The 27,937-nt window shown below is 40.5% G+C and overlaps 1 protein-coding gene across 3 annotated transcripts in view; it reads left to right on the top strand.

Annotated features, from left to right (window-relative positions):
- REPS2 (RALBP1 associated Eps domain containing 2) overlaps positions 1-27,937 on the top strand; it is a 95,232-nt gene that overhangs the window by 26,445 nt on the left and 40,850 nt on the right. For all 3 annotated transcript variants that reach the window (XM_064707926.1, XM_064707916.1, XM_064707934.1), the window contains exons 2-11: positions 6,647-6,770; positions 9,038-9,186; positions 10,693-10,816; positions 13,586-13,683; positions 15,356-15,494; positions 16,969-17,032; positions 19,330-19,472; positions 22,551-22,645; positions 25,813-25,882; positions 27,761-27,826. In XM_064707926.1, the coding sequence (XP_064563996.1) occupies positions 6,647-6,770; positions 9,038-9,186; positions 10,693-10,816; positions 13,586-13,683; positions 15,356-15,494; positions 16,969-17,032; positions 19,330-19,472; positions 22,551-22,645; positions 25,813-25,882; positions 27,761-27,826 (1,072 nt within the window). The remainder of the gene's footprint in view (positions 1-6,646; positions 6,771-9,037; positions 9,187-10,692; positions 10,817-13,585; positions 13,684-15,355; positions 15,495-16,968; positions 17,033-19,329; positions 19,473-22,550; positions 22,646-25,812; positions 25,883-27,760; positions 27,827-27,937) is intronic.

The raw sequence follows: 27,937 nt of genomic DNA, 5'->3' as shown, positions 1-27,937 counted from the left end.
GTTACACAAGAGAGAGGACTGGACAGAGCCTTGCACTGACCAAGTGTCACTGCCCTGCTCCTGTCCTGCTCTGCCCACAGGCTCTTTAAAGATTTAAACCAGTTGTGTTACAGGTTGGGGTTATTTTTAACCTCTGCTAAGGAATCAACATTCTCCAGTTCATAAAATGGTTCTGCTGTTAAGCTTCATTGTCAGACTTAGGGTTGTTTGAACCAGGTTTTGTGTTTGTTTCATGCAGTTGTGTCAGCGGTGTTGCAGACAGCGGTGCTGAATCGTGACCCTTGTGGTTCTCAGTGTTGGTGTAAAATGTTCAGCTTGGAGCTGATGGAAAAGTGTTTCCCTGTTCCCAGAGTGAAGTGCTTTCCCCCCAGATGTGCAAAGGTGTGATGGAGCACTAGTGCAGGCAGATGTGGATGGTTCTGGGTCATACCAGGAGGAAGGAGTTTAGGGAAACCCCGATAGTGCTGTCAGCAGGTTTTTGCCTAACTCAGAGGGTTGCTCTCTGCTGCTTTTAGCACAGTGTTTGTTATGTGAAGTTGTGAAGCTTTTGCAGTTTATCTGTTGCTTGCCTTGCAATTTAAAATATGGTGTTCTTAAATGTAAAGTGATGATCATGAAGAGCTTAAACTATGAGAATGTATTATAGTTAGCTCTTTAAAGGTATACTATGCATGCTATGTATGTGTTGTCTTCTGTGCCATAAACTAAGCTGTTTTAAATTTTGTTTTAAACATTGGAACCGTGCTTGTTTAAAATGTCTTGATTTTTAGTAAGCATTTCAGGTGATGTTTAAAAAAGTCTCAGATAAAACATCTGTTTTTAAAAGCCAGAATGACAGAATAAAATAAATAGTTACAGAAATACCACTGATACTGTGGAGCAGAGGTAAAGAACCAATCCATGGCAGAGCCTCTTCCTGTGTACATCTGGGAATGTAATGCCCCAGCATATTCCTAATGCGTTCCCAGTCAGTAATCCTTGATGTGTTGTTTCTTACTTTGCTTTAAATATTGAAGAAATAGATATGTAGCCCTGAGCTCCAAGTAGTATTACAAATGTCTGAACAATGATCCATTGAGAGAGAAATACCTGTTTAAGAATGTAGCAAAACTTGTCTGTAATAAGCAGATCAAAGAGTCTGTAAACACAAATTAAAGAAAAAAAAAAAGAAAGGGTAAAGTGTGGTCAGATGCATGACACAATTTTGAGATAAGCTGTTGATAAGCCACTGCTGCAAATATTTGTCTTTGAAACTATTATAAGCAGCTGGCTGGCCCAGAAGGGAGCCTGAGGTCACTCTGGAGTTCAGGTCTGAGCTGTGACATCACAGTTGGTTATCCTCGGGAGAGCACTGCGTGAGGTGTGCATTGGGTCATGGCAAAAGCTTTTCAACACCTTCCCTAAAATTCAGAAGCAGTTGATAAACTGGAAAATACTTCTGCCTCATTATAGATTGATCAAGGACAAGTAAAAGAGATGTGCGTTCTGGGGTTGTGCTGAGATGGAAATTGTAGTGAGAAAATTTCCTTCAACATAGGACCCAGTGATGGTCACCTTCTTTTTCTCTCCTGGTGAGGTGACTTGTTCAGCTCACACGTGCTCTCACAGGATACCACAGCCCACACAGAGTTGTGAGAGCCTTTGAGCTGGATGTGCCCACAAATGACAAGCAGTGACCATCTATGTGGCAGGTATCAGCAGGGTGGCAGAGAACAGACAAAAATTGTGTGCCAGCCTGATACAGAGGGTGCCACGGCAGCGAAATGAAAAAGCAAAAGTGCCAGCTCTATCTTTGCCTTGAGGCTCCAGGAGGACTATTTCAGCTTGTTCATAGGATTAGGGTATAATTATTTCTGATTATACTCCTTTTTCTACTTACTAAAACCAAACTTCAGCTCTTGGCTCATATTCAGTTTCTGTAGTTCTTGCAATCTAAATTAGACCTGCCCAGTGTGTTTGTGAGGTCAGTGCTCTTGGAGACTGCAGTGGAAACTTGTTTGGAGAGAACTGGGGAGAGCTGGAAAAATGTCAGATTGGCTGGGAAAAGCTGCTTCATATGGGATGTCTTCAAGAGGCAATTATAAAAATAACACTTGCTGTCAGCTAATAGAGCAGAGCAGTGAGTGGATAAAAAATACAAAAATCTTCTATGTGTTCCAGTATCTGAAGATGTAGAGCTTTTCTATTAGAAGTTTGCATGGAGCACAGTGGTTCCAAGCAGCAACTCTTCTGAAGAGCTCATAGCTACATTTCAAATTTTAATGTTTATGAATTGGAGATTTGTATTTTAATACTTAATACTTTTTACTTAATAATTACTGCTTTTTAATACTACTAAAAAGTATTTATTTTTGCAACCCTAGAAAAATTTATTACTTGTCAGAAAAGGTGTGCTCTTTCTCCCCTTCTTATGGTGCTTGGTAGAGAATGTGGTGTGATTCCTCTACAGAACAAGTGTGTTATGGCTACCTGCTGAATACCTGTTGTTTACTCAGCAGTGTTCTTGCCTCACAAACCATTGAACAGGGCAATTTCCCATGACTGGAATATTGCTGCAGGCCACCTGATCAGGAGAAGGAGTCGATGAAGCCTTCTGCAGACAGCTGGAAGTACCCTCATAATCACAAGCCTCCACCACCTTCTTCAGCCACTCTGGTATCTTCTGGAAAGACACCACAGCTGGGCACACAGTTCAGGAGAGTCCTGCAGAGCACTGGTGATGAGTTTTTGATACAGGTAGTGGAGGAGCCCACATGGAGAGGTGTGGTGCTGCACCTTGTGCTAATGAAGAAAGAAGGACTGGTTTGGGATGTGAAGGCTGGGGCAGCCTTGGCTGCAGTGACCATGACATGGTGGAGTTCAATAACCTGTGTGCAGGATACAGGGCAAAAAGTAGGGTTCCAGCCCTGGCTTTCAGGAGAGCTAAGTTTGGCTTCTTCAGGGTTCTGCTTGGAGGAATCCCATGGGTTAGGGGTCTAGAAGGTATGGATGGATCCAAGTAGTTAAATTCAAGCATCGCTGCTCCAAAGATGACCAGGGGACTGGAGCATCTCTTAGGAGGGGACTGAGGGGCCAGGGCCTGTTTAGCCTGAGGAAGATGGAGAGAGGATTATCAATGTTCTGTAAGTATATGAAGGAAGGTGTCAAGAGGATGGAGTTGGGCTTCTTGGTGGTGACCAGGACAAGGGGCAAGAGGCACAAAGTAAAACACAGGAAGTGCCTTCTGAATATGAGGAAAACTTCTTTACTGTGAGAATGGCACATTCTCCTTCTCTGGGCATTTTTGGAACCTTCCTGTGTGCAATCCCGTATAACCAGCTCTAGGTGATCCTGATCTTCTGAGCAAGGAGATTGGACTCGCAGATCTCCAGAGGTCACTTCCAACCCCAGCCATTCTGTGAGTCTGTGTGAGTTTGGACTAACTCTGTTTATCATCTCGAGGTTAGATTTGGCAAGTAACATCTGTAACCCACCACCATGAAAATTATTTCCAATACATTCTTCATTACACTTCTCTTCAATATTTTGCTATCACTGCAGGATTAGAGTTTTCTGCTGGAGAATTAAAGGAAAAATTGTAATATGAATGGACAGTCAATAGTTTTGCATAAAAATCCTTTGAAGTATCAAGGCATGCAAGTTGTTTTGATTTATGCATAGGTCTGTTTATGCAATGCACAAGCAGAAAATACCAGTTCTCTTCTTGCTGGCTTGCTAAAAAGCATGCAGCCCAAACTGACAACAGATTCAAGGATTTAAATGAAAAATTACCATATCACATCCATATGCAGTGCCTTTAACTTGGATGGACCTTGGGAGACTCCTAATAGCATATCACACAAACTAGTTTAATTTCAGAATTGCATATAAGTGTAATCTGCCCATCAAAAGCTATGTGCACTGACCCTGTGAAAGGTAAAACCAGGAAACAAAAAAATAATGCAGTGTTCAGTTTAAGCTGCTCTGGAAATTTGAGCAGGCAGCATGTTCTGAGGATTTAGTTTTGGATAAAGGCTAATCTGCTACCAACTTCTGTGGTTGCTGGAGAGAGGGGCTGCTCTGTTGGCACCTCTAAGCAGGGTTCTGATGCAGGTAGTGTGAAATGCTGGCTGGAAGGAAGCCAAGACTTTCTCCTTTAACTGGACAAGGAACCTGATGTGAGTAAATGCCTGTACGTGCAATTAATCTGTATAAATACCCACAATTAATTGTGTAATAAATTTAACTCTTCTGTCAGCTTCCATCTTCTGCTCTGGACCATTAACAAAAATTCAGAGTCTGGTTGCACAAATAACAGAAGCTTGCGTCTATGAAATTTATTTCTGTTTTTATCAAAAAGCAAAATTACAGAGAGGCAGTTTCTGGTTGGTTGGGTCTAAGTGTGTACATGATAAACATAATTGTATTTTTGAGGGGTGATACGTCCTTGATAAAAATTTGTAGTCTGCTTGTTCAGAATAAAATATTCATGATTTCATATGAGAGGCAAGTATAGCATTTGCAGCATTCAGCAACCTTAATTTTTCAAAGAATAGAAAATTCATGGAAAATGAACTCAGGAAGGTAGTAGCATCTCTGTGAAAGTCCCAGCTGCTCAGTATTGCCTTTTTCCAGCAGCCAGTGAGAGGAAACACATCATGGTGACACTGTTGTTCCATGTCAGCAAGCATAGGCAGGGCAGGCACTGTAGCCATGGCAGGAAGAGCGCCCCAGAGGAGAAAAGTCCCTATAGGGTGTCCCCTATAGGCACAGCCAGGGACTCTGTCTGTGCCATTTCTGCCCCGCAGCAGGAGCTGGGCCAGGCACTGCCCTGGGTCACAGCTCAGCACCCACAGCCTCCAAGGGAGGGTCTGGCTGCCAGTGGGTGCCCAGCTTTTGCCAGCTGCCCTGTTCAGCGCTGGCATGTTGTATACAAACATCTCCCATAACACACCAGAGCTGTGAACCCAGATGGAATTTCAGCTTGGTTGTGCCCCTTCTCCATCTGCATCTCCCCAGGCTATTGGATAAGCTGGTGGCTTCTCACATACGTGCCACCACAGCATTGTCCCCAGAGCTGCTGGACCCTGGCGTGCCTGGAGGTTTTGCCCATGAGGAGCAGTCTGAAGTGACCTGCTGTGCACATTCCTGCTCCACAGTCCAGTCCAGTCACCTGTGCTCCACACCACTGCACCAGGGCTGCTGGCTGGGGAGGGACCCTGCAGGAGTGGGTGGTGTGGGCAGTGGGACTGGGTGAATTGGGAGCATCCAGGACCAAGGGGAGAACCCTGCTGTGGAGCTCAGAAAGGGTACCGAGATTGTGCCCAGCCATCCATCTCAGGCACATCCCAAGTGCCTTGCTTTCCCACTGGAAAATGAAGCAAGGCCAGTGATAGAGGGAAGGGCAGAATAAAAAGGACACAGTAACAGAGAAAAAAAGTAGAGGAAAGAGAATGAGTCTCTGTATAAGGACAGTTTAAATTAACCGGAAGCATTTGTCATTCTCCCTTTTGCATCAAGCAGTAGGAGGAAAAAATCCTATATTGATTTGATTTGTGACCAAGTCTGATACTTGCAGGAAGAGCAAGTAGCTGGAGCTCATTTGGTCAAAGCAGTTTTGAGAGAAACTCTCAAATCCAGAGAAGAAGGGGTTTGTTTGAAAACAGTTGTCTTTGATTAGTAAGAATTACCATTCCAAAAGATTTGATTTTTTCATTAATTTTTTGGCCTGTCATTTTTCCACTATGTATGTATGTATATATATACATATAAAAATAAATCAGAAAAGATAGACAATTCACTTGTGCTGTTTGCTTATATGCAACTTAATACTTTCTGTCATGCTGTTGTAGCTTGGGAGCTAATCCATAGACATGACTTTCCAGAAGCAACAGTTGCCCCTGGAGGACTGTCACAGAGGCTGCACCTCGCCAGCCAGTAGACATTGCTAATCTAGGTGTATTTTCATGAAAACAATTTGAGATTTCCTATTATGTGTGGGGCAAATGGAGTTTTGTTCTAACCCCAATGCTTGTCTGAGGTTCGTTTGTGAACATCTGGGAGCTCCAGGGATGGGAAAATTGGCACCTATGCTTAAAACCTGCTGATACCTGCTGTTTGTTTAGGCATTGTCTGAGTGTGTGAACATGGTGCTCTTTGCTTCATGAAAGTGGCAGAGTGAAGCAAATAATGAAATATACATAGAATTTAAACTTCAGTGCTAAGACCATGTTAATTTTTCGCACAAAAAATCGTTTTCTGAAGTGGTGTGCTGGGATCTTTTGTTGTGTTTATGTTCCAGTTACGGTGATTATCTGAATTGTTGTTGTTAGGGCTAATAGTAAGTATAATTTTCATGGTGGAAATGTTTTACTGGACAGGATACTTAAGAACTTCTAATTTCCCCTGCTGTTAAAATCTTACATAGTATGAAAATCCGTAACTTGTAGGATGGAAGTGTTAACCATCAGTGCTTTTGAAAAGTGTAACAACTGCCAACCTGTCTGTGGTGTACTAATGTTCTGAGTTGAAACAAATACATATAGTAGAAAACTTCAAAAACAGCAAGCATTTTGTGTTTTTAAAGTTTTTTCTTTGTTTATGTGAAGATGTTGACATCTGGAAGAGTGAAATTCATTTAACTGACAATGTGTGTCTTCTCTCTCAGATTACAGAAGTTTGTGGAGCCAAGCGTGTGGGTTATTTTGGTCCTGCCCAATTTTATATTGCTTTGAAGTTAATTGCAGCAGCACAGTCAGGGTTCCCAGTACGGATTGAGAGCATTAAGAATGGTAAGTAGCAAATTTTGCTTGCAGTGCTATGCACTTGTTTCTCCCTTTCTTTAATTCTTGTCAGCTCTCCATGGTGGTAAACTCTTTCTTCTTATGTTTCTCTGAACAATTTCAAGGAGCAGAGAAAGAGTGGGAGGTAATGTTACATGCTCCAGGTGAGTGGTGGAAAATTGCAGGGAATTACAGATATGGGAGATCTGAGATGACATCTCCCTCTGGAAAAGGCACTGCAAAGGAGCAGCAGGAATGACAGAAAATAAGTGTGGGAGATGCATTTCTCCCTCACCTTCAGCCTCTAATCTTGACAGCTGTCCAGAGTGAGAGCTGATAGCTGCTTTGGGTGGAGGCACATTGTGGGGGATGTGGGCAGGTCAGGGAGTCCCTCTGTGCAGGGCAGATTGTAACTTTCTGCTTTCGCAAATAATCCTGCCAAAATAAATGGCTAGTGAAGATAAAATCATAGTGCTTACTGTGAATAGGTGTGAAAATGTATATTAGATGTATTTTAAATCTTTATTTTTCCCAATGAATTGACAGTAATACTAAATGTACCATTTTTGGTGGAGAAGAAAGCTTCTTGAAAAAATCTTACCTAACTCAAGCAATAAAGAGAGAAAGCAGGTCCCTTTCAGCTGTGAAACCTTGATAGCAGCTTGGAAGGAACTCAGTTTTCTTGCTTCAGTGATGCACACTCTGCCTCAGCAGGGCTTGGGCTTCAAAGCACAGGGCTTGGGCTTCAAAGCACAGGGCTGGAGCTGGAACAGGTTGGAGCCCTTAGCTCCCATATCCTGGGAGCTAAGGATAAGCCATGCCCTAAGGCTGTGCTTGCACCATCCCACTGGAGGAGCAATGCAGCCAGCTGCAAGATCAGAGAGAGGGCTGGAAGGGCAGCACCTGCCCACAGCTCTGCGATCAGGTCACTGCTCCCAGCACAGCTCCTGCTCTGCTCTCCCTGGTAAGGGCAATGAAATGTCAAATTCATGTGCATTGCAGGGCACAGGGAGGGGTTCCCAGGTCTGCCCCATCCCGGGGAGGGAAGGCAAGCACATGATGACCTGTGTGAGCTGAGCTCCTGTGGTGCAGAGCTCCTGGCCAAGTGCAGGGGGTCAGATGCAGCTGGCACAGTTTGGTGCCTTGCTGGAACAGGAGTTTGAACCAAAGGTGAAGAGGAGTGGCCTGGATTTGCCTGTCAGTTTTCCTTACAAACAGCTTGTGCACACTCTTGCACTGATGTCCTTTTAAAAGATGTTAATTAAAAAGAAAAAACCCCAAAAAGCACAACAAAACAAAACAAAACAAACAAACAAAAAAAAACCCAACAAAAAACAAAAAACCAAAAAAACTCCCAACAAAATTAATTAAAAACCTGGACTGAGGTTTACTCTGTATGTTTTACCAGTCCAGCATATGTAAATAATCCACAAATTTGAGTGAAAACAGGTACTTGCCGTCCTTGTATTGATACCTGTTTACTTACTGTTTCAGTAAAATTGCAATAAAACTTATTCCAGTGCTAATTGCATTTTCTCTAGAAAATATGTATGAGCGCCTTTAGAGTGGAGTGAGTAACATGTACCAAATTCAAATTGATTTATTTTTCTCATGGATGTAACTGTACCTGTAAAAGATTACAGAGGTGATGGATGAATGACTTTGCTTGTGTTGAGCATTCTGTTAATTTTAATTATATTGATCTTGTAGGGTGACTGTGCACAAAAATAAATTGTGCTTCTGCAAAATAATTGGGAATTGTCTTAAGGAGTGACAAAGTGTCAGTCTCTTGCTCAGCACAGCAGATGCAGCATGGGACTTTTTAACACAGCTGTCTCTCTAGGCCTGGGTGTGATCTCTGAACCCTGCCATTTTTGATCTGTTCCTTTTATGATGGCAGCATTGAGGATACTGTGATCCTGACTGAGTAATTTATCTGTCCCACAGTTTCTGTGGGAAACTATTATTTTCATTACAGGCAAGGTTTTGAAGGCAGGAAATGAGTTTGCTGCTTTCTTTAATAACATGCACAAGGCTTATTTCTTTCTCTTTGCATGGAGAGATTATATATTAAGCTAGTGAATGTAGCTTTGTGTAACATTCACATTTTTATTAAGACACAAAATAATCAAAGTAGTCCCACACTTAAAAATGTTACAAAATATAACTAGCAGTCTTTTATAGATAAACTTTTCATTGGTTTTACAAGATGATACTGCTTAAAGTGCTTCTTATGTTCTGTAGTCTCAATTGAATTTTTCTCTCTTTTAATACAGAATTGCCTCTACCACGATTTATGGCGCTGAAAAATGACACTGAAGTACGTTATGGGACTCCAGCAGAATTCCATGGAGTTAAGTTTCAGGTTCCACATGCAACTTTGGAAAAAAATTCCTACAAAAGAGCAGATGAAGGGGACAAACAGGTAACAGCCTTGTCTCCTTCAGGCCAGCATGTCATTATGCATCCTCCTTTTAGGTCCAGTCCTGTAAATGATTACACTCACAGGGGCTTACTCAATTTTCCAACGCTAGACAGGAGATGAACTCCTGATGTGCAAATAATCCCCATCGTGCCTGTCTTCTGGTTTTGATGCATCCCAGTTGCTTCCCTGAAGAAAATTCTTTATATGAGCTTGTATAAAGCTGTCAGCCCTGTAATATTCTGTGTAAGTTCTTTCAGTGTTTTCCTCCTAGCTAAACCTGCACTGTTTCTCAGAGAAGAAGTGGAAAAAGCAGCAAATAGAAATCTGTCTATGAAAGAGAACAGGGAAGTGAGTGATTTCCCATGGCCAGTGTGGTAGTGGAGTAATGGTCCTCAGTCACTCTAGAAATACTCAACTGGAGACAAGGTATTCAATCATGAGCCGCTATTTTTGGGTGGGGTAAGGCCCCCAAGTTTTCTTTCATTTTTATCTCCTCAAGAAATAGTCCAGAAGACATCTGCTTTTCTTTTTTCTGAGTGAAACATGCCAGTTTAATGAAGCATCCAAGGGACATTCCTGTTACCTGGATTTAGGAGAGTAGAGAGCAGTTGTTCAGATACAAGAAGCTTCACAGTGCTGCATAATTTTCATAAAAACTGATTTGCATAATTTTCCCCAGGCTTGACACCTTCTCCTGTGGTACTGTATCAGGTCATGTTGTAAGTGCCTGGTGGAAGCACTTTTATCTTCCCAGAACATGTGCCCACGTTTATCACGGGCTGCGCTGGCGTCGGTAACGGCGTTCCCAGCCCGAGGTCAGCCAGCAGGAGGGAGCTGATGACAAGATACACAGGTGGAATAACAGGATCAGGAAGAAGAGCATCTGTGCCTCTCCTCTGTGTACTGACACCCAAGCAGAACACTGCCCTCAAACCCCTGACTCCATCTGGATTATCTGTGTTGTGTTATATTTTTGTCTTTATTCAGTAAAACCTTTCAGACTTACATCCTTTTCTCAAGCAATCTCAGTAAATCAAAGGAAAAAGGAAGCTTTAGGATAGTTACCCAGTGATACTTAAAAATCCACAGTGTTTAAAATACTGGCCCAGAGATGTATTTTAATTTTTTGTAATTTTTTTTTATTATGAAAAATGATCTCCCACAAAGAACGCACTTACACTATGTAAATTCAAAGCTATCCACTCACATTGAGCCTTCTACATATACTACTTCAGGCATCTTTGGAAGGAAAATACATTGAGCTGACCATTGTAAAGCTTTGTTACAGCACTGCCATGCTTTATCCCTAAAGGCTCAGTACCAAATCCTGTCTTGTCCATTTTAAGCCTTTTCTTGGAAATGCAGGGCCTGAGGATGCTACAATGATTTTTCTTGTTTGTCCATCATATTGTATGCATTTGATGGACCACTTTGCAGCATTACTTGGTTGTTTCTTACAATTTTTGTCTCAGGATTGTATTTTGTGTTGGTGTGTTTTTGAAATAGGAACCCAAGTCTCCTCCGATGTCTCCAATTTGCTCCCCTCCTGCATCTCCATCTACCTACCAGAGAATAGCCCAAAGTTATGGATATGGTAAAGCAAGGAGTGGGCTGGAACAGCAGCATGGAGGTAGGATAAAAATGGCAATGCACATTGTATTCAAATACTTTTTTCCTTTTTATTTTTTTCCCTTATCAGAAGTATCCAAATTCTAAATGCTAGTGACAATCAGCCTAATGATTTTAAAATTCAATTAGACTCATGTTTTGAAAAATTATTTGATCAATATATTTTGACTGTTCAATCCTGTCTTCCTATTCACTTTCTATTAAATTAGATTTATGTCTGACTGCTCACAGATGCTAATACCTAATCTCTGACATAGCTCTGCAATATACCCCAGTGGCAGAGAGCCTGCAAGGATTGTCAGAGTGCATGATGGTTTTGGTTTCATTAGAGGGCAAGAAAAGCCTGCTCCTGATTTCAGTAGATGCATATTAATTTTCAGATTGGAAGTGAACCGTCCTTTGCAGGAATGGATCATATAATCTCTGGTTTTGTAACAGAAATAATAATAGGATGAGAGTGTAGAGGCAGTCCCACAGTGTAACTTCAGCAATTCAGACAAAAACTAGACACTGCATAGATTATTCTGTCTCTCATTTTGGTGCCATTACAGTAGGTGGGAAAACATTCAGACTTTAATAAGAGACTAATGGGGCAGAAGCCAGTTTAACTATGGCTTTACAGGTTCCTCTTGTAGTAAAGCACCTGTGCTCTTGTAATTGCAACATGTGGTGACCAAGTCAATGGCAATAGGAGGCATTGGTGTATACCATCATCTCTCCTGCTTTACATTAGTGTGTTTGCAGTGGGTGAAGATTGAAGCATGCTAGTCCTTCACCTTTTGTCCTTATTTACAAATGAATGACAAAGGAGCTCTTCAACATGTTGAAACTCAGTACAGCTGTGATAAGAATGTGTTTGACACTATAAAGTGGCCTCCACCTGAAAATTGTACCAGTACTGAGTCACAGGCACTCCCCTGCTGTGTAGGTGAACTGCAGCTTGTTCAGAGTGGGGTTAATTCTGAAAGAAGCACACTAGTGCAGTTGCTTTCTGGTACAATGCATGTTCTGCCCCAGTGAAGAAGAGTGGCAGAGAGCCCGTGCTGTGGAGAGCTGGGCAGGGAGTGTCTGTCTGTGTACCTGCTGGGTGCTCTGCTCTTTTCTGGCACTCTGTCCCACATCTGTCAGTGCTATGAGGGAGTATTTTCGGTGTTGGTTTTTTTTTTTTTTTCTTCTGAATTTGATTGCAAATTTAACTTCTCTGAAATTTCTCATGGACTCAGCAGCTACACAAAGTGACCAGGGACAGCAGCATCCAGTCCAGCTGTCAATATCTTCCAAAATTAATTATTTAACTGCTTGAATTTCTAAGGTAATAAAATCTTAGAGGTGCAGAACAATGACTATTTTTCAGAAAGCAATTTTTCCTGTTTTCCAGAAAAGGAATCAGTCCTATTTTAATCCCACTGGGGATACTTCATCCAAATGTATTTTCAATGGCAGTGGGCAGTTAACATTTTGACCCATGCTGTACCAAATGCCAGGCCTAATGCAAGACCTGCTAGTTCTTCCTGGCCTGTAAGACTAAAACCCTTCCAGTTTTCTGAGGAGCACTCCAAAGGGCAGCTCTGTGTGTGCATGTGGAGGAGGTGCTTGTGCCCCTGCCCTGGGCTGGGCTGGGCTGCACATCTGACCCTGAAACTGGACAGGGTGTCTTCAGGGACAGCCCTTTGCACTGCAGCCATGACTGTGTACATTTTATAGTTCTGAAAGTTTCTCATGCTAGCAAGCATGTAGACATGAGGCTTCATGCTTAAATCTCCCCTCTGAGGGCATCTAAATGTTTCCCACTTTTCAACTTTGTTCTTTTTTTTCTTTTTTTAAAATCTGAAATTAGCAGTGACTTGTACAGGAATAGAAATAGATAACAATACAGGATAAGACCCCTTAGGAAAACAAAGGGGTTTAGGGGCATGATTTTTAAGCTTTTCCTAAGATCAAAAGTTCTAAGATTTCTTGGACTCCTTTTTCATCATGAGTCTTTTAAGTTTCTGACTATCTAGTGTAAACTTTGTAATGGTAAATTTTAAATAGGCTGGCAGCAGTTCTCAGCTGTGTAAGAGTTTGCAAGTGACTTGCCTTTTTGCTTGCATGCTTGCCCTATTTTTAAACATTGTTCCTAAATATGTTGTTGTGTCACTGCTTACTATATTTTCTGCAGTGGAGCCTAAGTGACTTATTTTAGCAAAAGAAGAAGAAATTGTTACTTTTCTTCACTAACTTTTCTCCAAATAGCACAAAGTGGTGAGTCGTGTATTTTGATTTTCAACAGAAATTAGGGAAGGGAGAGGAAGACTATATTGAGAAGTAATGGTTTGCTATTTGATAGCATTGTCAAAGCATATTTTTTATAGACCAAATGAATAATTTCTTCTTACTTAAACTAGTTCTTGTGCTAAATGTGGCTATAAGTATATAAAATGTGTAAATGCATGGACAGGCTGCGTAAGTGTATATTTAAACATGATGAACAGTGATTTCTGTGGTCTAGCAGTATATAAGTGACAGTGTCTCAGTAATGTCTGAAGAAGAATGGTACAATGGGAAAGACAAGTATGTGGCTGGAATTTGTTGCCTAAGACAAAATGGACTTTGATACTGTGATAGTGGGTTCACTTGGTGGCTGCTTGACCAAATGGACTTTGATGCTCAGATACAATGTTCACATTTATGCATTCTTGATCTTGTGGTATTTAATATTTCCTTTCGCTTAGCAGCATTCTGTTATTATCCTGACATTTATATATTAAATTTTACATGTCTGTTGTAGCTCCTTATGAAGTCAGACACTCTACTCACCAGCAAGATGGACCATCTTCAGGGAATTATGGAGCCAAATCTGCTCTCACCTGTTCAACTCCTAACCGGGTAATGAATTGCGTATTTTCTTCAGTAATACTAGTAACAAAACAATAGAGAAATTTTAAAAAAAGGCAGAAAATTCTCACTTCGAAAGTGAAAAGTGTTGTCTGTGGTGTTTTTAGACTTGAGACTGAATTGTGCTTTTTTTGGTATATGAGGAAAAAAGCTGATGGGATGGAGAAATTACAATAAACAAAGAAATTTAATAAATTACTATAGGTAAATTGAAGTAAAACATTTTCATTGAAAGTACATGAGATTTCACAGAGATTCCTTCTTGATTTAGATTGCTATCTGTAACACATGCACAGTATTTATGGCTAACATTCTGCATATTTTGGTTTTTCACCCCAGTTGGTTAAATTGCACCTTAAACTGAACATATTAATTTCTGGGCATTTGTTTGTTTTTGTGAAAATGGGTCTTATATTTTCCTGCTGGTTGTAAAAGCAGATCTTTCCTGTGTTCCAGTGTGCCTGCTGTGCATTTATTATGCAAACAATTAGTTTGCCCTAAGGAAGGGCAAAGCTCCCTTAAGCGAGAGATTTTCTAAATAAGAAAGACTCAGAGACTCTACCTTTTCCTGAGTGCTTAGCACCTCACACCCACAAAAAAATGTCACCTGAGCCTCCAAAAGAGAGCTACAGGTAGTGTCACATAATTTGTGCTAACTTGAAATGAAATTGGGTGCATTTGTGTAGCACTTTGAAATGAAAATTAATTTACAGCTTTATGATGTTGCCTGTTTCAGGGATCTTTTGATGTATTTCAGAACTGGTGTTTTGCATTTGATTCTTGGGAAATAGACAGGTATGTCAGAGAAAGGGTTTCACAGCTGATTGTTGTTCATTCTTGCCCTCCCTTTTTTAAGCTGTTATTATGCAGGCTTAAATATTGAATACTCATTTATTCCATTTTAACAAAGACACCAGCGGTACTGGCAGCCCTCTTGTAGATACCTCCATCCAACCTGCAAAAGGTACAGGCCTCCCTTAAAAAAGGTAATCAGAGAGCAAAGACAAAGCAAAGAAATAATTGGGTTGAATACCCTTCTTCTCCAGAATATTCCTTTACCCAAAGGCAGATTTTTGCTTAAACCTTGGGAAGTGGTAGAAGTTTGAGAGGGTCTCTAGGGGCTTGTGTGTCTCCCTGACTTAGGATAATGAGTGCTGAGTTACTGGGGTGAGCAGAGGGTCCAGAAGTGGAATATTTCCATTGTTGCAGCACCATTCCTAAATGAAATATGTAGCTTCATAACGAACATAAATTTTCATGCACATAGCTCCATAAATGCAGCTTTAGGGCCTTTACTGGTTCCATCCAGTTGAGGTGTTCAGTGTGCAGTTCAGGGCTGTAATGCATTGCAGAAAAAAAGTACCCTCAAAATGAATCTAGAGGTAATAAAGTATGACTTGGGCTTTTAGTGGCCAGCAGTAGCCAGATTTCCTTTGACCACTGGTCATGTAAAGCTTCCTTTAATTGCAGGGGTAAAGATACCTAATAATAGCCTCAGTTTTCCCAGGTAAGCAGTGGGATGGTCATCAGTGTGGCCATTTCTGCTTCTTGTGTTCTGAAAATTTGTCTGTGCTGCGTAGAAAAGTGTGACTCTGGTTTCTTGAGGTTCCCAGTGCCCTTGTGGTGCCCTCCCTGTGGCTGGTGCCAGTGTCCCTCCCTTCAGTCTCTTTCAGTGGAGCGGGAGCAGCAGGACAGCAGCAGCCAGTACTCAGATGACCCTTGGAGGATAACGGAGGAGCAGCGAGATTACTACATCAACCAGTTCAGGTCCCTGCAGCCTGACCTCAACGCCTTCATTTCAGGTGATTTTTATCAAACACTGTGCACAGTGAAGAGGGGAACCAGGCTGGGAGGTGAAAAGTGTTAAGTAAATAAATTCTCTTTTGTCTCTGGCAGTGCATTTGTAAGAGTTGATTATGTTTTCTTTTTAAAGGCAGACTATTCAAATCAATATTGTGGCCCTTACATTTTCTCCTAAATATCCTTATTTTAGAAAAGTAATTACATCTCAGGGAGAAGTGTTGGGAATTTGGTAAAAATTAAAATGAGCTCTTTGCATTTCATGTGCTGGATTTGTGGATCACACCTGCAGTGTATATTGAGTTGAAAAATCCCTGAGGGTTGTGTTGACGTATCCAGCAGAACTGTGGCAATGTCCATGTGATGACAGTGAAGCATGCCCTGGGCAGTCAAGCCTGAGGGTTTATGGTTCTGGGGGACTGAGATTTTGACCTCTAGGTAATTAGGAAACAACACTGGAGAGCACACACATGGTAGAAGTATTAAGAGCATACTGAGATGACTCTGATCATACTCAGATTTCCATCCTGAATAGAGGCTCCAGGCTGCTTGTGAAAGGAGACTTTGCCACATACAGACAGTTGGTCTGGCAAGGAATATGTCACAGGTTTTAAACTGAGGCAGTTGTAATGAGCCCTGCTGTGTCACTGGGGTTCAGGAGGCCTTGATCCAGCCAAAAGTTTAAAGAATGACCTGCTGCTAACTGAAATTATTGCTTCAGCAGTTCTTCACCTCAGTTAAGTCTCCTTCATGCGGTTTGCTTCAAAGAAAAAATGATTATCCAGTGTTGGTTCTTTCCCCAGTGGTTGCCCAAGGGGAAGAGGATTTTTGTCCCTGAAGTCTGTGCTTTGTTTTCTTATGATTTGTAGCCTGTACCCAGGAAGGGCTTCCAGGGTACCCCTGACAGCCTGTGCATATGAGATGGTGAAGAAGTGTGTTTGTTAACTAGAAGTATGAGAAGGGCTGCTATGGCAGCGTGCCTGCAGCAGGACAGGAGCTTGTGTGCTAGCTGAATCTCTGGCAGTTTCTTTATTTTATTTTTTTTCCCCCTCTGTAAAATTTTCACTGCAGGAAAAAGTCATGGTTGAAGCAGCACACTGGGAGAGCAGTGCAGATGTCAAAGCACTGTACTGCTGTGCACATGACTTCTGGGTGAACCAGGGCCATTTGTGTCTGTTATTTCATCATTGGTGACATACTTGTTATGCAGGTTAGAATTCCTAGTACTAAAGTAGGTTTCCCTTGATTTATTTTTCCCATATGGAGGGAATGGAGAAATGAGGTCAACAGCTCTGTCTGGCTTTCTCTGTCATTTACTCAGGAGACAAATGGTCCAGCATCTATAGGAGCAACCGATTAATCTGAGCATCTCTTGAACATAAATTAACTGTCTGCTTCTGGCATGGCAGACCTGGTAAAAGGGAAGAATTTGGAGAATTAATTCCCAATGGTTGATGAGGCATGCTTTCCCAACAGGTTCTGTAGCAAAGAATTTCTTCACAAAATCAAAGCTGCCCATCCCGGAACTTTCTCACATCTGGTGAGTACTGTAATATTGTTGGGGATGCCTATCACACTTTTTTAAAAGATGCTTAATTCAAGAGTTCTTGTTAAATTTTAAAAGTGTCTTCAATTATAATTATTGCTCTTATCTCCAGAATCACTTTGAGGCCAGAGCAGCAGGGTGGTCATTGGTCTTCCTGACACACTTGTTTTCTGGAGAGATGTTCACCTACTCAGCAGGACTGGGAAGGTTTGAACCCCAACTAGCTGAGAGCTGTTCTTAAGTGTATTGTAAGCAGCATCAAAGAACTGGCATTTTTCATGAAATGACACAGAGGAGAAGCACCTCTGGAATGTTTTAGATGTGTTGCTGGTTTTATGTTTCTGTCTCTCTTCTGTCAGAGGAGGCCTAATTAAACAACTACATAATTCATTAGTGCTTTTCTAATGAACCAGTGCTCTTACTTTTAATGAGCTTATTGCGAAACAATTGTGGATGGAACTGTACGTGATAAAATTTGACAAGGATTCTATTATATTTTCATCAACAACGTGGTGCTTTGTAATTTGTTGTCATCATTGCATGTCTGATAGGAGGAACAAACAGTTTTAAACATGGATCAGAAATGCTGATAGTGATTTTGTTTTTATATATGCTTTTATAAAGAGAGATGAGAAGAAAAGCTTGCAAGAGCCTAAACATCTGTCAGGGTCAAAGGATATGTCTGGAATCTTTTCAAAGCGGATTGTCAGTTGTGAAAATAAAAAAAATAAAACCCAACTGAAGAAACATAGTGCTGGGGGAAGTGAATATTGGAATTTAAATTTAAGATTACTTAAAAAGAATGGATTAACCTAATATGTTAGCAAATCAGATTTTATTTCTATTGCTGACACAAGTTGTTCTCTGTGCAGAATTTCAAGAAAAGTATGCCTTTCTAGTAGATGCTTGTAATTTTGTGGCAATGTGATTTATCAGGTTGTGTTGCTGTGTTAAACACATGGGATGTTTCAGTCCTTGTCACTGTAACCTCAGTAGTCTGAGAAATGCTTGTTACTTTCAAAGAGGAAAGAATTATATGTTTATTTTAGACCATGTGCCCAAGATAAAAAATTACTCAATATTTGCAAAGAGTTAATTTATAAAATTGAATTCTTGAATTTCTGAAGTTTAATTTTAGTGCTAGTGAAGTGTGCTAGAATTAGAAAGAACCACTTAGTGAGAAGTTAACAACAATATTTAAACTTGTCAAGAGCATTAATTTTCCCCTTTTTTAAAGGTTAGTCAGTGGTGCTAAGTAACCATTGCTAAAGTCCATATTTAACTTTTTCTGCTTGAATTGTTTTAAGATCCTGCATGGATTAGCCAAAGTGCTTCCTAGTATTGGAAGGTTAATTCCACCCTTGGAACAATGTGCAATTAATTGCTGCTCAGATGGCCGACTACATCCTGGGCTGCATCAAAAGAGGTGTGACCAGCAGGGACCCCATCTGGAGCGCTGCATCCAGCTCTGGGCTCCCCAGCATGAGAAAAGCACGGAGCTGTTGGAACAAGTCTAGAGAAGGTCCACTAAGCTGATCACAGAGCTGGAGCACCTCTCCTATGAAAACAGGCTGAGAGACTTGGGGCTGTCCAGCCTGAAGAAACGGTTCTGGGAGATCTTCTAGCAGCCTCCCAGTGCCTAGCAGGGTCCGCAGGAGAGCTGGAGAGGGACTTTTCACAAGGGCATGTAGTGATAGGACAAAGGGAAAGGGCTGTAACCTAAAGGGCTGTAACCTTCCTAGATTAGATATTAGGAAGGACTTTACTGAAGGGTCATGAGGCCTTAGAACAGATTGCCTAGAGAGGTTGTGGACTTCCCATCCCTGGAAGTGTTCCTAGCCAGGCTGGATGGGGCTTTGTGTAGCCTGGTCTAAAGGAAGGTTCTCTGCCTATGGCAGGGGAGTTGGAATTATATCTGGAATGATCTAATGGAATTAGTTGGAATGATCTTTCAGGTCTCTTCTAACCCAAACCCTCTCTTATGATTCTATAAGTATAGGTTATGTATTTCACATTCTAATATACACATACCATCATATTCAGTGTTGTGATGTATTAAAGAAATGTACTTTACTGAAAAATAAAAAAGTGGCAAGTCAGTTTTAGAAAATCAGTTTGCTTCATCTTCCCCAAGACAAATGTGCAAGTCAGGATCAAGTGACCATGGCAGAAATACTTGTCTTGTGTTAAAATATCCCTTCTCAGAGCTGCATTTTTGTCTCCCACGTGATGGCACACATGTGTTTCCCTGAGGTCACGCCTTGGAAAACGTGTGCCTGTTTTACCCACAGGGAGCTGAGTGATGTGGATTGCGATGGGGCGCTGACACTCCCGGAGTTCTGTGCCGCTTTCCACCTTGTGGTTGCGAGGAAGAATGGCTACCAGCTGCCTGAGACACTGCCAGAGACGCTGCTGCCCGAGTACCTTCAAGCAGGTAAAGCTCCTGGGCAAGCCATGTCCCTGCAGCCATCTCAGAAATCCAGTGTGTGTGTGAGACAGCTTCACCTTCCATCCTGGAATGGGCTTCTGTGCTCTCTAATGATTCTCCAGCTGCACTTAAGGCCTGTGTTTTTAATTGTGCTTATGAGGTGATTACTGTAGAAGTCCTAGATCAAAGCAGAGAGATAGGGATGCAAAGTGGAGCAGGTACCTGCCTCTTAATGTCTGCCCCTTTGCTCCATTGTGCTTCAGGTGTCAGGAGAGATGAAGAGGCAGCTGAATGCCTGTAAAGCAAAGGGAATCCAGCAGTGGCTTTAAATTGAAATAGGACAGGTTTAAGTTAGATTTTAGGAAGAGATTGTTTACTCTGAGGGCAGTGAGTCACTGGAACAGGTAGCCCAGAGCAGCTGTGGATGCTCCACCCCTGAAAGTGTTCAAGGCCAGGTTGGATAAAGCCTACAGCTACCTGGTCTGCTGGAAGGTGTCCCTGCCCATGGTAAGGGAGGTTGGAACTAGGTAATCTTTGAAATCTCTCCCAGTTCAAACCATTCTGTGAATCTGTGATATAGCTTTTAATTATTTTGATCATTTTTCCTTAAAGTATCTATGTCTTGAAGATTTGTTAAAAATTATACTGGATTGCTTTAGAACTTAGTATGCTAGTGTATTTTTTTAGGTACTGGTTATACTGGAGATATTGGTTATATCAAAGGTTGATTTTTTTTGTAATTTATTTAATGTAATCCACAGGTTCTTCTGTGAGTTGTTTGCATTAATGACAGGATTACAACAATTTGTGTAGCACAAAGATGAATTAATCCAAAATACAACATACTTCAGTAACAATGTGCAGTGAAAGACCTACCCTTTCATTTGTTCTCTTCAGTTATGTCTCTTTTAATTATAAATGAATGTTGGAATATATACTGTTACATCTAAAAATGTGCATGACTCTTGAGGGCAAGGAGGATTAATCACAGATGATAATTACAGTGCTAAGGGATAATATTTAAGACCTAATAAAATCTCCATTATATTTGATGACACTGAATATATTAAAAGGCAGGAAAAGAACAAATCAAGCTGCAGTTAGGAAAATTAAATGTTGACCCCATATCAGATTTGTGAAATAATTTCTGGTGGAGTCATGTTCCCTGTAATCCACTATATTCACATCCAAAGCAATAAGCTCCTGGAAAACATGCACTTCCAAATCTTCATCATTTTAGTCTCTCTGATTACATTCCCCTGGTCATAATTACAACTACCCTTTTCCCTCGAGGACAACCACTTTTTTCACCACTACTTTCATGCCTGGTCTCATGATAAATTGGCTTGTAAACTCATCCATGCAGATTCTTTTTGGTGTGTCTTCACATTGAACCTTTTTGGAAATAACTATCTCTAGTAGCAGGGAATCATTATGTCACAGTGGGAGAAATAGCATGGTAAGCTGCAGTTGTTCCCTGGGAGTTTTCTTTTTCTCTCTTTGATTCTTTCAGCACTTCGTTCTACCATTTTCTTAGATTATTGTTTCTTGCTATTGCATGAGACCAAGCATTTCAAGCAAATCTACATGGGAGAGGTGAAAGGACTAATTATTTCTTGTGGGTCCTTTAAATTCCCCAGCTAATGAACTAATTCTGGTTAATCTGAGGGTCTGAAAATATCTCATGCTCATTCTTCTATCTGGTCAGGATTCATAAATCTGTCTTTTGAAAGACTTACATTAATGAAAAGCAGAACATCTCAACACACTGTGAAACTGTGAATAAGAGAAAAGCGTAGGGCCCTGGTTGTATTACTTCTGAAATAAAACCACTGACAAAAATGTAGGTTCTTCATACAGTCACCTAAAATATCAAAAGCAAATTTCAAGAGAAATCCTGTGTATTCATGTTTTCATAATTTGATTTCTGTAAAATTTAGACTTCTTTTCAAATTTTTTTGACTTCTTAGGACTCCAAAGAAGAACACAGTTTTTCATTATGTTGCTGCATTAGTTTCAGATTGAGGCATAATTTGGTTCAATTGAAGTATTTGCATCTGATAAGAGTGCTGTTAAAGCTTCAAATAAAATGACTTGTAGCAAAAAAGCATTTAAGAATGCATTAATCTTGCTAGTTTTATGGCTTGTACCATAAACTACAAGCACAGCTGGTCCAAATGCTCCCCTGGCACAGCTCCATTGACAATTTGACCCACCACCTTTTTTTGGAAACTTTTTATTAAAACTAATTTGCAAAATCTCAAAAGCTATTTGCCCTGTGTATAACCCATTGTACTGCAAATTAAGACAGGTTTCCAAGAGCTTAATTTATTGAGATAAAATAAATGCTTGCCAAAAAATAGAAATGTGGTTGTTCTGCCTTTTAATATATTGATCTTTAAAAAAAGATGTTTTCCAGTTCATAAGACAGATTTATCTTGGAGGAGCTAATCCCAGAGTGATAGCAGCAGAAGGACCTGAGCTTGTGGGATAGAAATTAGCTTGTTGTGAATATTTCTTTTAGAAGTTAGATGTGATTTTTTTTCCTTTTTTCCCCCCCTGCTCTCAGTGTTGTTTAGTTGAAGGTGGCATATACTACAGCATCTACAGTGTTTAGTGCTTTGCTTTCTTCTGGCCTTCAATTTTAGAGTATAATGTAGATTCTACTATACTTTTCAATACTCAAAAAGTCAAAATTTCAGCTGAAGATAATGTAAGTACCTTTAACACTGCTAAGAGAATAATATATAAACTATAAGACAGTTGATACTAGATTGGGAGAAGAAAACATTTCTTCCAAATTTCACCATTATTTCTACAACAGATATTATACAAGCTATCCCCTTCATGACACTGACTTACTTAAGATGCAAGATAGTTAGAGTTTCTTCATGGTGTTTGTCATCCATGTCTTATGGATTAGGTCTGAGATGTAGAAATGAAGAGCAAAATTATGCTAGATCAGGTTTCTAAGAAGTATGTATTAACCAAAGACTTGGTGTGTCTCTGTGTTTGGCCTTGGGTTGATTTTTTGTTCGTTTGGGTTTTTTTCACTTTTCTCTTTTATTTTTCTTTTCCCTGCAGCTTGTTTGAAGCCTGTGCGTGACTGTGCACTGTTTGACTCTTACTCTGAGCCCTTGCCAAGCAGTCAGCAGACTCGGGACTTCAGTCGGGCAGAGGTGAGAGGCTGTAAGCTGGGTCCTTACCTTGCAGACTCTGAGTCTCTGAGAGGACTTTATGATCTCTAAACCTCTTATTAAGCCATCTCAAACCCGCAGCTCAGCCATTTTTTCTGTGTATGGAAAGGGCTGACAGGCTTTTCAGTAGGTATTCCCACACAGCAGAGTTCACAGTAGTCACTGAGGGACTTGTGAGATGCTGGAATCTTCAGAGAAATAGGCTCTGCCTGCTGGTGTCCTGCAGGGCTGCTGCAGGAGGGGCAGTGGGGAACATGGGCATGTTCAGGTGAAATATCTGCTCAGTCTGAAGATTGGTTGAAAATATGAGGCTTCAGGACAGACCTAGAATCATAAAATCATGTAGTTTGGAAAACACTTGCAAGATCTTCAATTCCAACTGTTAGCCCAGCACTGCCTTCTTACAGATGGTTGTACAGAGCAATAAAATCATCCCTGGGCATCCTTTTCTCCAGGATAAACAGCCCCAGCTCCCTCAGGCACTCCTGTGCTCTGGACCCTCCACCAGCTCCACTGCCCTTCTCTGAACACACACCAATGTCCTTTCTTGTAGTGAGGGGCCCACAGCTGTACACAGTAGGTTTGTTTGGATGGAACAGTGGCTTTGGAGTAGATATCCAGAGCTCCCTTCCAAACCCAGCCATTGTATGATGCCGTGAAGTCTGCTGCAAGCAAAACTGAATTAAGGAGAAGAGTCTAACACTGAGGTTAAAATCCCAAACTTTAAAGACCCTATAGAGCTGAACTAACCATGGCCACTGAGTTGTGCCTGAATATTGCAACTCTCAATATGATTGCTGTAGGATTTAAATTTATAGTGTTAAGGAAGTAAATCAAGTGGCAGACTGACTGCAGGAACCAGCCCTTCTGACACTCTTCCAAGTTTAAAAATAATGGTGTGTCATGGCAGCTCAGCAAGGCTGTTCTCCAGATATTTCCTCCCAGTGCCTGGCCCTGGGGTGTCCCTGGGTCAGAACCCAGCTGCTCCCTCATCAAATCCATCCTGGTAGTGGTACCACCAAACAGAATCTCCCAAGCTTCTCTGAAGTACAGTGTTCACTTTGGGCAGTGCTGCAGCCAGCAGAAGAGCACCCAGTGTATCTTCTGGAGCTGATAAAATACTTGTTGTATCCCTGGGAGGTGTGATTCATCCTGCAGCAGCTTGCCCAAAGAACAGCCACGCTGGGCTTTGAAAGCATCACTGCAGATCTGGTAGTGCAGGGTGCTGGTATGTTGGCAGCATGGGCAGGTCCTTTACCAGAATCACCTAATCCCTTGTTTGTGACCTTACTTTGGGTGCCTTGAAACCTAAAATATAAAAGAAGATACAGATATAATATAGAATTAAATTATATTTGAAATGCAAGCAAAGATGTGATTATGTATCTTTCATACACATAATTTAAAAGCTTCAGTTTATGTTGTCCAAGATTAATGGACTTTAACATCTCCTCAGAAGTGATTTGAGAATAATTTTGACTTGATTTTTTTTTGTTCAACTTACGTTTTTACACTCAGAATTAATACACTGAATGAATATCATTTGGAAGGTCAGTAATTCATCTTCCATTCATCTCCCTCAGTGGGAAGTGCAGCAATTCACTGTTGCAATTTCCTTTTTATCTTGGCTAGTGGAGGAATTATACTTTAGATACTTGATCACTACATTAAAAATATTATATTATCAATGCAATCTGTTATGCATTACCTCCATGTCTTTTTAAATTTCCACTTATCATCCATTCAGGGTATTTAATTTCATTTCAGATGCCTGTTTTTACTGTGACTGCTGAATTACAGTACTGCAAGAAAGTAGAAGCAGTTCCTGAATGCATTCATAAAGAAAATAATGGCAGGAGACACGTCACCTGCATGCTAGGCTCTGTTAAACTTGAAAAACACACCAAGGCTGCTGATACTATGCTTGGGAGTGTCATGGGTGACTGATTTCTGTTTACCAAGGAAGTTTTGTCTTCATTGTTGTTTTTTTTTCTCAAGGTTTTTTGTCTCCCACTCTCCTTTGGTTCTTTTCTGCAAGTTTTCTCGCTGCCAAAATCCTAAAGTTAAAGCATGCATAAAATGACTGGCTGGGGTTCCTCTGGGCTCCCTCAGAAATGCTATGCTCACAGTTCATTGAAATCTCTGAAAGTCATTCCATCAATTAAAGTTAGGTCTGTGGTCTCATGTTCTTCATTTGAGTGTCAGGGCTAGCTATGGGTGTGAAATGTTTTGTTCATACATTTTCAGAGTCCTCAAGCCATATTTTTGCTGTGTTGCTCTCTCAGAAGTACTAGGCTATTCCATTCCTCAGAAATTTTATAAAACAAATGTCACTTTTACTGTGGAGTTTTCCTTTCTGAACCAAGTTGAGATTTTTGTGGTCTTTTAAAAATGTCTGTGAAATCTAGGTTTCTCAATTCATTTGTTTAGGCCAAATTTATTCCAGGACATTTTCAGGTCAAACCTCTTCCATACTCCCTGGGCAAAAACCAGCATCACTTAATATTTAGAGAAGTTTAGCGTTTCTGATGTTTACTTGAATATTTGGTTGCAGAGAGTATTCTTGTTCTTACAGATAATAGAGGTAAAATTTGTTCCAGCAGAAGCTCCAAGAACAATAAATGCTTATAAGTTGCTGCTGAAATAACAGAAAATCAAGGAATAAAACTGGGGAGAAATTCCCTGTTCTCCTATCAAAGGCTTGAATGGGCCTCCAACAGACTTGCTAATGAAATTTGTTTTTCCCATCTCTGTGACTGCAAGTTGAAAGAAAAGAGTAGTTCAAGGATCAGCCGCACCAGCCAGGAGCTTTAAAGCATAACCATCAGGCTCTGCAGTACAGCTGGAGTTCTGGTTAGAGAGACTTTTCTCATGGAGGCTGGGGAAGCTTTCATCTACCCTTACACAGGAGTTAATATGGCTCTGCTGGGAGAAGCCTCTCCTTACATCCAGTCCTTACCTCCTTTAGTTGTTCACTGCCGAAGTGCTCCTTTAACTCATTTCTGGTGTGGAACTGCTGTGCCTTGAAAAGTAGAGTTATATTGTCTCAAATGTCACCATTATTTGTGTTGATCTGTATTCTTAAATATTTGGCTGTGGAAAGGTACGAGCTGTACAGTCAATGTAATTAACAAGTCTTCTATCTTTAGAAGTCATCAGCTGAAGAGGTACCTGATAACTCTGCCCTATTACAGGATGGAAAGAAAGATGACAAACAAGGTATTCAAATAAATAACTTTTTTCCATTAGGGATTAAATTATATGTGTTTTTAGTAAACCCCTATGTTTGCTGGATGTGTTTAATTTCTAAGCTGGCTGTGTGTTGCTAAAGATTCAAAGAGACAGCTCACGGCAGATGAGATGAAGACAAATAAATGGAGGGGTTTGCTTCAAAATTCTATCAAAATTCTATCATACACCTTCTAAAATATGTCTAGCCCTATGGCAATTAATGTTGTGCTTCTTACTTAAACAAATTTTAATTGTTATCAGGAACTTTTTAAGAGTAAAGATTGCACTGTGCCAAATTTTCAATTTCGTTTTTTGCAAGAAACACCAACACTTCAAAATCAGTTTTTACTCCTATTTGAAAAAAATAATCCCTGTATTTTCTTGCAAAACGAAAGTTTTAGTCAAATTGGACTGAAAAAATAAATAAATTCATTCATTTCAATAGACATCCATCAGCAGCAAGTCATGTGAAATTGGAGTAATCTTTCTCTTTTTTACTGCAGTAGCTTTTATGGCTTCCAGAATTGGCACTGGATCATCACACAGCCATTCATTCTCTTTTGTATTCCCTTTTCCCAGTTCTTACTTGCTGTCCCTCTGTTGTAGAAACAAAACAGTTGTGAGTATTCTGCTGCCTGATTCTCAGAGCTACAGATTATGTATGAATAAAAATAAAAAATATCTTGGCCTCCCAGATGTCCACACGTTAAGGTTGCATCAGAGCTGTGAGACCAGGTAGTGCACATTGCTGATTCACCTGCCACACTCAGGTGTGACAGAGTTTGACAGATTCCCAGTGTCCCCTTTTCAAAGAAAGTTTGTCAAGGGTTGGGTATGTGTTTGTAAAACATTTTGACATGTCAGCATATTCCAAGAAATCAGTGTTTTGTTGACAAGGTTTGTTTTGTTGCAAAATGTATAATGAACCAGAGAAGGACATGAACCTTGAAGGTTATTGCTGTGAATTGTCTAGGGAAGATTTACTTCTTACTAAGGGAATATTTTTTCCCTGTTCAGATGATGAAGTTGTGCTTTGATTTTTGTAGCTGACATGTTAAATCACATGGGAACCTGTTTTGAGACATGCAGCCCTCCTTCAGGGCTGAAGATATGCTGTATTTATGACACAGATTGCTACCTTTTCAGCCAAAGTACAAATACTTTTGTTCTACCTTTTATTACTATTCTGACAAACATGAGAACAGATCACTCTCCTAACTGAGGGGATCCCCCCAGAAGTCAAGAACCTGCAGTTCAGGGCAGTAGAAGCAAATTTTCCTGCATTTTCAAAAGTATCCACATAAATTGACTGCACTTTGGTTATAATGTAGTTAAATTTGGAAGATAATGTAAACCCAACTGGGTTACAAGACGCAAAACTTCCCACATGTTTTGGTAGATAAAGGCAGATCATAGAGCAGGTGAGGTTGGAAGGGACATCTGGTTCAACTTCCTTGCTAAAGCAGGCTCATCCTGGAGCAGGAGAGATTTCATTCCAAGTGGTCATTTAACACTGAGTGTCACAGTTCATCAAAACACACTATGGTGCACTAAAAACTCCATTAGAAAGGATGTGAAGGGGAATGTGGAAGGAGAATAAGCACTCAACTCCACAAATTCTCAAAATTTGAGATTATTTGGGAACTTGAGCATAGGTCTTTCTTTCTGATCTTGACTTTTGTGCTCTTGGAAATTGCTACTTGTTTGAGTACTTCAGTTTTCTGAGGGTATTTGGCTACTTTTCAAGTATGTTTGGCATTATAAGATGTCTAATACCAGTTTAGGTGTTCTTTCTGAGACCTGATACTTCTAGGTTTTACCCACATATACTTAAAGTAATTATCTTTTCTTTTTTTTTTTCTTAAGCTGTTAAAGTAAGCACTACTCTCAAAACTATACCAAAGGAATTTCAGCACTTGACTGTGAAAGCAGGTAAGGAAAAATTGTCATGTGTTACTTGCATGAGAATTTTGATCCAGTATTTCTATATCCCAGTAAGCCTAAATTATTGTAACTTGATTAATTTTTGAAAGAACTTTTTGC

The sequence above is a fragment of the Zonotrichia leucophrys genome, chromosome 1 (genome assembly GCF_028769735.1).
Source record: "Zonotrichia leucophrys gambelii isolate GWCS_2022_RI chromosome 1, RI_Zleu_2.0, whole genome shotgun sequence".
Lineage (NCBI taxonomy): Eukaryota > Metazoa > Chordata > Aves > Passeriformes > Passerellidae > Zonotrichia > Zonotrichia leucophrys.
This window is presented reverse-complemented; position numbering and strand designations above follow the sequence as displayed.